General features: G+C 46.0%; 1 protein-coding gene across 1 annotated transcript; it reads left to right on the top strand.

The window, feature by feature from the left end:
- Nucleotides 1-316: 316 nt before the first annotated feature.
- On the top strand, nucleotides 317-8,426 carry GGH (gamma-glutamyl hydrolase (conjugase, folylpolygammaglutamyl hydrolase); the record flags this gene model as incomplete). The annotated part of the gene is made up of 8 exons (XM_010141529.1): nucleotides 317-431; nucleotides 1,627-1,677; nucleotides 3,888-3,972; nucleotides 6,212-6,350; nucleotides 6,768-6,874; nucleotides 6,984-7,074; nucleotides 7,399-7,536; nucleotides 8,305-8,426. Coding segments are annotated over 8 exons (848 nt in total), but the record flags the coding sequence as incomplete, so codon positions are not given.
- Nucleotides 8,427-8,974: the final 548 nt, after the last annotated feature.

The raw sequence follows: 8,974 nt of genomic DNA, 5'->3' as shown, positions 1-8,974 counted from the left end.
CGGCTCCCCGGGGATATCCGGGTGCACGGCCCTTCGGTGTCCCGGCAGAGGGAACGGGCCCCGCCGCTTTCTGTGGGGAGCGAAGGGTCTCCTGACGCCCAGGTTTGGTTAACGCCAGTAACGTAACAATAGTACAGTCTTAATGACCTGTTTTCAAGGAGCTGAGTCTCGGATGGTGTGTTCGGTGCCCGGTGCCCGGGCACGGTAACCGATGGGGTGGAGGTAGAGCACTGCAGCCCGGCGCGGCGTAACCGGGGCGCAGTTTTCCTCTGCGCGCTGCTTGTCCTGTGCTCATCTTCTTTCTCGGACCCATCAGGGATACTGTCACAGGAATGTCACTTCAAGGAGTTCCACAGATTTGGAAGTTCTTACATTGCTGCTTCGTACGTGAAGTTTTTGGAATCAGCCGGTGCCCGAGTTGTGCCAATAAGGTAGATTTTTATATCCTACAAGTGGGTGATGGTGGTCTAACATAAGGGATCCTCTTAGAGGCACAGAAAGCAGCTGTGCTGCTTTCCAGAGCGTTTAGAGCTGCTCAAAGACGCTACAGTTTGCAGAGTGTTTTAGAAATCAGAATAAAAGCGGACTGGACTGTTTAATTTTTAGTATTTCTTATATAATAACCTGTCTTTAAAAAAAATACTATTTTTTTAACCTGTGAAATTACCATCCATCGTTTGTATCTGTGATTTTTGAATTTCGCTACGTTCAGCCTGGTGAGTAGAGCCCCACAGATACCTAGATACGTATATCTAGATACACACAGATATCTAGATACAGATAGGTGCTACCGTATGTCACACTCTGTAGTCCCAGGGTTCAAGTTCTGGAGGCAGGCTCCCAGTATCCTTGAAGAAAACAAAGTCCAGCTCTGCTCAAACTATGGGTTGCTAAGTCCATGTGTTGCTGTCTGTTGGTCACTGGATAAAAAGTAGCTGAGTAAGTCACAGAACTGACAATACTTCATAGCCAACAGCTGTAAAACAGTAAATGCACCAAAATTGGATTTTAAGTAATTGTCAGAGCTTTAAAACGATGCCAAGTGCCTGAATTCGAGGCCAGCGTTCCTCACGTTGCTGGGGGAGCTTGCAGAATGCTGGCCAGAAGCTTCATGGATGAACGGAGAATTTTAATTCTGGCAGCTCAGTTAGACGCAGCGACGCGGGATGCTCTGAATACACCCAGCGCCTCTGTTCTGCTCGGTGCTGCCGTCACGCTGGTTTGCCGATGTCAAGGTCTTTCTTATCTCCCCACCTCCTGACCGTATCTTTGCTGACGAATGGGTGTGACCCACTGTTTGCACGCTCTGCCCTTTGAGGAGCCAGCTGGGAACCGGAGCTGCTGGTCTGCAGGAGATAATAACCGTGCCTCTCGTGTACATGTTACATTTATTGAGGGTCTGCAGGGGGGGCTTGGAGGGATCCTGAACTGTGGTTCTATGCTGAGTCCAGTGGATTCTCAGTCTCTGCTGAGCTGTTTGAAGTGAAACGTACCATTGGTTTGGGGCAGTTTTATCCTGTTCAAAGCATATTCTTTGTCCTGTGTTTCTGTTCGAGAACAACAATATTTTTGTGGTCAATATGTCTATTTCCTATGTGTTCTGTAACAATTTTCTTGGTGTTTCAGGCTGAATCTTTCAGATGAAGAATATGATAAGATATTCCACTCTATCAATGGGTAAGTTTTGAGCACTGATTTTCAGATGAAGGACACGGTGGTTCTGGTTTGGAGCGCTGCTGGGTTCTCAAGAACACTCTCTTGCTTGTCGTGATTCTGTGGCTTAGTTCTTTGTCAGACAAACTTTGACTTCTCAGCAGCCCTGTGGCAACTCTCCACCCATGTGTTCTGCCGACATTTTAAATGTGGGATAATGTGGTCTAATTTAACCCACGTTTTGATTGCAGACCAAGCAAAATCAAAACCTTTTATGTTTGCCTTGTGCTGAAGGTGCCCTTTAGAAGAGTTAAATCAGCTGATGCTGCACTTCACAGACTGTGTGTGAGCCCGTAGCACGTGATTGGGCGACTTGTAGTCATGAGATGAGCATCTGAACCCATGAATATTTTTGTTAATCTTTTGCATCTACTAGAACGTTAACCTCCGTGTGTAGACCTGTGGCAGCCTGGGGAGAGCGCTGTCCTGTGAACGCTCCACAGCTCTGCCCTGTGCACTCGGACATGGGGCCTTACGGTCTCGTGGTATAAGACAGCGACGCTTTCTCCCCTGTGGCTCCTGATGCTGGAGACAGAATGAATCACTTCACCCTTTCCTCGTGGCTGCCAGCCTCTCTTGAGTCACTGGGACTTTCACCAGTAGGGTGTCCCATTCTTTCTACCTCTCTCAGTGCAGAAGAGCGTGTTGGGGTGGTAGATCCGGTTCCCTGATCCTTCTGTCTTTACTGTGACTGGCAGTTGGGTTTGTGCTGCGTAGGTGGGTGAGGATGGTTTGTATTTCCTCGTCGCCCTCCGCTGTCAGCCAGTGGCTTCCACAGTATAACTGTGTGAAAACAACAAACGCTCTCTGGAGCAAAGGACTTTCCATTCTGTGGAAGCTTCGAGTAAGAAAGAGATCTACTGAGCCTTCATGTTGTAGATCTGTAGAAACTGATGATCTTCATTTCCTGTCCTGGTACAGGAGAGTAATCTGACTTATGTTTTTGTGAATACCACTCTACTTTTCCACCAACTACCTGGTGGCTTTGGCATGATGCTGTGCATCACTCACCTTAAAGCAGACCTGGTTACCAGGGTTTAAATGCACACTTGCTCTCCAGATGCTTGGGGTTATGTTAGTTGTTTCTAGCTGCTGGTTAGTATCTCGATGGTACCAGTTGCCATTTCCAGAGTAAAGGAAATCCTTCAGCGTTTTGTAAAAATCAGCACCTGATGGATATGGCATGAACCAGTCTAGTTGGGGTTCTGCTGCCCCAGCTGGGGTTGGGGAGTGCTCACGCAGTCCATTCTGTTGCTTCTGCAGGTACTGTTTGCTTACAGCCAGAAGAGATTGCCTTTATTTTGTGATACTGTCTCTGATGATACTTGATGACATGAGAAATCTCTGCTCAACTCTACTGAGTCTCTTTCTTTTGTGCTGTTTGGGCTTGGGGAGCTACACAGAATTTTTTTTTTCCCCACAGTGAAAAAAGATTGTGCAGATTTCTTTGAGGTTGTCTCTCAGATTGCTTTGTCATCTCCTGCAACATTAGATCATCTGTGACCAAAGGTTATGGTCAAACATACCTTTTCCCTTTTTAATAGGAATTTTTGACTCTGTGTTGTCTGCAATGAGAAGGTCGCTGTGCCAGGGCCACAATTCTTCTTTCCTGAAATTGAACAGGATGAATTGAGATTGGGGGGGGATTTTAAAGGGGTAGGGAGAGCCAGCGAAGAGTCCGGACAGGGTTTGACAGTCATGACACGCAGCCCTTCTGTACACCAGCTCAAATCTGTATATTCTCTGTATTTTCTCTTTGCTCTTCCTGACGTTGCACTAGGCTGGGTCACTACTTCGTGACAGTAACCATTCTTCAGCAGAACACTGAGATTTCAGTTAAAGACTAAGACTAAGCTGTCTGCATGTGTGCTCGCTGTCTGCACTCACATCATTAATGGAGTCAGTACAACCAGTGGAGCCTCCAGGGCTGGTCAACCTACCAACCAGCTCCACGTCTCTCTAGAAAACCCGTTTGAGCCTCCACTGACTCTTCTGACTGGATCCCTGCTGTCCCTAAGGGAAGCCCAGCTGCCTTTCTAGAGATCCCTGCAATGTGTCTTCACCCAAACCTCAAACCCACCCTTAAAACCACTGTCAGGCCTTTCTCTGTGTACATTCTCCGGGTTTTAGTTTGATCACCATTGCTAATCGCATTCTTGGATGTTGCCTTTCAGGGTACTTTTTCCAGGAGGTGGTGTGGATCTTAAGACTTCAGAATATTCCAGGGTTGCTAAGATATTTTACCACAAGGCATTAGAGGTAATTACTAAGGAACAGTCTGTTCTCATTGTCGTCACTGTTCAGAGGTCAAACTGACAGGGAGGCTCATATTGTCGTGGTTTTGCATTGACATGCAGCGTGTTAACTGTAAGCCCGCTAACAAGTAGGTCATTACCATCTTCTGCATTAAAAATAAATCATTTAATAGCTTAAGGTTTGGACACCCTTTCTTGTTATATGTTGTGTCATGGTCGTAGACTCCCAAGTTCTTCAGGTGAGAATCACTTACTCACTGTACCTGAGGTTTTATGGCTGTGTGGAACCTGCAGTAAAGTCACGACAACGCCTTCCAGAAACTCAAACTAATTTACAGTACTAAAACATTAGAGCCTCCCTTCCCCTATACGCTACAGCTAATAAACCCTTTTATTCTCGCTTATCTGTAAGTAGATTAAATATGTCTTTGTGGGTGCAGGTGAGGGAGCTACGTGAGCACCTTACACCGAGTGATTTGCACTGGGAACTGTAAATAAACACTAACCTAATTTATACCACGAGAAAAGGTGGGGAGAACACTTGAAAGATTATATTAAATATGGCTTAATATTTACATGATCGTTAGCTTTATTAACCAGAGACTGGATTTCTGGGAAAGCTATTTCTTTCAAAGAACATCAGGAAGGCTCCAAGTCCTTCCTGAAGATTTAATTCTCTAAAGAGAGCACTAAGAGGTGTGTTTTTTTCCGATAGTAATCAAGTTTTGGAATAAAATTTGCATTGTGGAAACGTGATGGAGATTCACTGAGCTTTATATCCCATCCCTATGATTCGTTAAGGATTTTCTGTATTCAAACGGAATGAAAATGGGAATTCTTTTCCTTTTTTCCTCTTTACTGGCTTTATTTTATTTTCAGCTAATGTCGATTAAAATAGTCACAGTACTTTGGAAAACTTTGCCCAGTTCTGGAGCGGTGTTTGAAGTGTTGCTGAGGCAGAAGCATTCACTGGCAGTGAGGAATTCCTCCTCTGCCCCTGCTGCCGACATCCCAGCAGCAGGCACGGAAAAGGCAGGCGGTGGCACCCGCCAGACCAGGCAGCTGCTGCAGCTCCTCCTCTGCCGTCCCCGTGGCACCCACCACGTTCTTCTGTCTGTCTGTACTCGTGGCCAGTGTTAGTCAGTCTTGCACAGCCTCATTTTGTGTGAGACGGTTCGTCCCGTTGGTCTCTGGAGGTGCTCAGGGCGTGAGGACAGCCTGTGTCTTGGTGCTCAGCCCGGGGCGAGGAGTTCTCGTGGTTTGCAGGGCTACTGCCAAAAGCTCTAGCTGTTTCCCAGCGATGACCTGGGCTGTGTCCGTCACGGTTTCTGATCAGCGAGGCAGGTTTATCAGCTGGTTTGTGTACAGCGGGTGAGGGGCAGGCAGGAGATTGTGTTCAGCTCATCATAGGTAACCCTTGCTAGTAAGTCAGGGGGGTTCTGCACTATTTGTGATAATTGTGTGGTTTGAATTTCGTCCTTTAAGACTTAATTAACACTACAAAACATCAGTGGTTTTACTAATCAAAGATGAGCTACAAGAGTCAAGGGGATATTAGCAGAATTGACTGAATTTTAGGTTGTTTTAAAACCTATGAGGGCTGCTTTTCATTTTCAGATGTTCACAATGAGAAATGACGTGGTCTGGCTCTGCTTTAATACGCAGAGAGGCTGTGAAATGCAAATCCCCCTCCAAGTCAATAGAATTTTACTAGCTTGGCAAAACCACTGTTTTCCAGCTTTTAAATTAGTTTTTACAATGTGGTGTCTTGGGTATTTAATACATGCTTAGTCTCCAGGCTGATGGTTATTTAAAGAAGGGGGGGGAGGGGCAAAATGTTTACAGTTCACTTGTACTTGTTCTCCAGCCGTAGCTATTTTTTGCCTTTAGTGCTTCTATTCCTCTCTTAGGTGACACTGCAAGTGCAGTGTCTGGCCATGCTGCACGGGTGGGTGTGAAGCCTTCTTCCTGGAGATCTTCCACGTTTCGCCCCAAGACTGGGCTTATCAGTAATGCAGCAGGGGACCATTTTTATTCTAAGCCTGTGATTCCAGATTTCTCAGCAATGGCTTTGAGCAGGGTGTGGGGGGATACGGGTAACTGGAAGGTGCTCAGAAACCCGTTCAGAAAGACTGCTCAGATTGCACATCACCAGGAGCTGGGGGACATCCCAGGCTCCAGCGCGCGCTTACCGTCAGCCTGTAAGTGTTGCCATCTCAGTAGCTTTTGCTTTTATTTTGAAGGCGAACGATAACGGAGATTATTTCCCAGTGTGGGGAACGTGCCTTGGACACGAAGAGCTGACCTATCTCACCAGCGGTGAAGTTCTACTCGTTAACACCAAGACAGAAGGTTCTGCATTCCCTCTGAACTTTACCTCAGGTGAAACAGCCCTTACGTCTCACATCTGGGTTTTTCTGAGCGGTGTTGTGTTTGGTTTGGGATAAATATGCAGGGGTGACCGTTTGGGAGGTTTCTGACGATTACCTTGCTAAATTCTTTCTTCTGAAGTTGCCATGGCTGTTTTTACAAAGTCAGTGCAACTCTGTCCCTCCGAAAGCAGAGCTGTGGGCACAAGCAGACTGAAACCAGCCACAGCTGTAGCTCTTTGGTAATTTGGACCTACAAAAATCATGTGGGTTTAGGTCCCTTTTTGTTACCCAGCTGAACAAAATTCACCAGTCCCAATCCTAGGAGAGCAGGTGGTTAGAAATCTTTCACTTTGTTCAGTGTCTGTCCGTCTGTTAGCCGCTCAGGTGATGAACAGTGCCCTTGTTTTTTTATTTTTCTTTACCATAGCCGCAAAGGACAGCAGATTGTTCAGGAACCTCCCCGATGATGTATTACATGCGTTTGCTACTGAGCCGCTGACAGCAAACTTCCATAAGTGGAGCCTCTCCATGGAGGTATTTGATCCTTGTATTCCTGACAAACACATTTCCTTTGTTAAAACTGGAAATAAATGTGCAAATAACACATTTTTTTCTTTTTTTTTCCTCCTGCTCCTTATCGCAGAATTTCACAAAGAATGAAAACCTTCGTAACTTCTACAACGTTCTGAGCACAAACACCGATGGCGAGGTGGAGTTCATATCCACCATGGAAGGTAGGGCAGGGACTTGCCTTCCTGAGTCGTGACTGCAACAAACTTGTTTTTCAGGGGTGTTGCAGCATGGGCGTTAGTTGGTGCTGTGGTGTGAGACAGCCATGCACAGAGCTCTTCTGGCGAGGAGTGAGACCCTCCTCCTACAACACCCCTTTTACTGCCGTCTGTTCTACTGCGAGTTTCAACTTGCTGTTGAAGCTCCCGTGGAACTGTTGATTAGCCAGGTGGTTTTGTAGCTCGTCCTTTGAGTTTCGTTTGCAGTTAAGGCTAAGCAAGGGAGTCCCGCGGCACAGACCTTGCTTACCTGCTCTGCGTTGGTTGCAGCATACAAATACCCGATTTATGGCATCCAGTGGCATCCAGAGAAAAACCCTTTTGAGTGGAAGAACTCATCAGGCATTCCACATTCCCCATCCGCTATAAGAGCAGCCTATTACATAGCCGACTTCTTCGTCAACGAAGGTAAAATGTTGATTATCCACAAAAGTTGTTTTTTAGAGAGCAGCTTTGTTTGTGCTGTGACTCCCTGCCATTTCGAATGATCGCTGTAACGGTTTAGCCTCCCTTGCCCAAAGACACGGAAAAAAGCCTCCATTCATAATTCCAAAGGTTTCTTCAGTTCCAGATGGAGTTACAGTCACTCTCTTTCCTGCAAAAGATGTGCACTGGGATTATAAATCCTGCTTGGGCAGTGTATGCAGGAGTGTTTCGATGGGGTCAGACTTCCTTTGTTCCTTTCCTTCCACCTAGTAACCATTCTGCTGACACAGCTTTTTCATGCCTTAAATTGACTATTTATGAAATTGTCCCTGATCGATTGGGACTGTGAAGAACATAATCAATAACCGTAACTGGGTTTGCTCTCTAGATTTGGTCTGTAATCAAGAGTCACCAAACTGGAGACAGCAGACGGTGATTTAGAGAAGCACAACTTGTCAGTGGGGGTGTAGAAAGGAAAGTTAGGCTTTGTACAAATTCAAAAAAACCCCGTGAAAAGCATACCCTGTTTTCAGCTGGCAAAAGTAGACTCATCTAGGACCCCTTAAGAACTAAGTGGTTCTGCTGAAATACCATTTTCACACCCATCCGTCACTAAGTTTAACTGGTGTAGGGGTGCAAACATGATAAACCAGATGAGGATTCCGTTTTTGGCGTCCTCACCTAAAACTTGCTAAGAAAGGTTCTGCCAAGGAGGATAACGGCGATCTGTACTTGTACGATGTTTTACAGCCCGGAAGAGCCTGCACCATTTCTCCAGTGAAGACGAGGAAACAAAAGAACTGATTTATAATTACACTCCGATCTATACAGGAACATTTTCTTCATTTCAGCAAGTCTATTTTTTTGATTGAGCCTCGTGCTGGAGGCGTGGAGCAGCTCGTCAGAAATGGAGTTATTTGCCGCTGTCGCGTGACGAAGCTGATACAGCGCGCTGCGCCTGACAGCCAGAACTGTTCTCTTTCCTTACAGCGATGTCTCCTGTGTTTCTTCTGCACTGTCGGACCATTAATAGAAACATTTTAATTCAATAACATGATCATTGTCTCAGATCACGCTTCAAGGCAAGCTACAGAAAAATGTTTTTCCATCCAGGGAAGAGGTCTGGGTTATGCTTCTGAACTCGGCAGTGGCCTCATTAGTGCAAGGAAAACCACTGAATCCGTACATTTAAAAACGTGAGTGTTGTCTTTGCAAAATGTCGTGGACTCTCAGCACGAGAGGCTTAGCTCTATCGCTTCGTAAATCCTTGCCTTTCCAAATGATTTAACAAATCTTGGGCTGGTTGTAAATACGTGTACGTAACCGTGTTCCTGGCAGGGACTGTTCTGTCGTTTGAAAAGTCGACCAAAGGAGTGAGGAGGCATGATGGCAAAGGGACAGTTTTACCTGAAAGCACGTG

This window comes from Buceros rhinoceros, unplaced genomic scaffold (genome assembly GCF_000710305.1).
Source record: "Buceros rhinoceros silvestris isolate BGI_N320 unplaced genomic scaffold, ASM71030v1 scaffold12980, whole genome shotgun sequence".
NCBI classification, from domain to species: domain Eukaryota; kingdom Metazoa; phylum Chordata; class Aves; order Bucerotiformes; family Bucerotidae; genus Buceros; species Buceros rhinoceros.
Note: the sequence above shows the minus strand (reverse complement) of the source record. Positions and strands in the feature narration are given on the sequence as shown.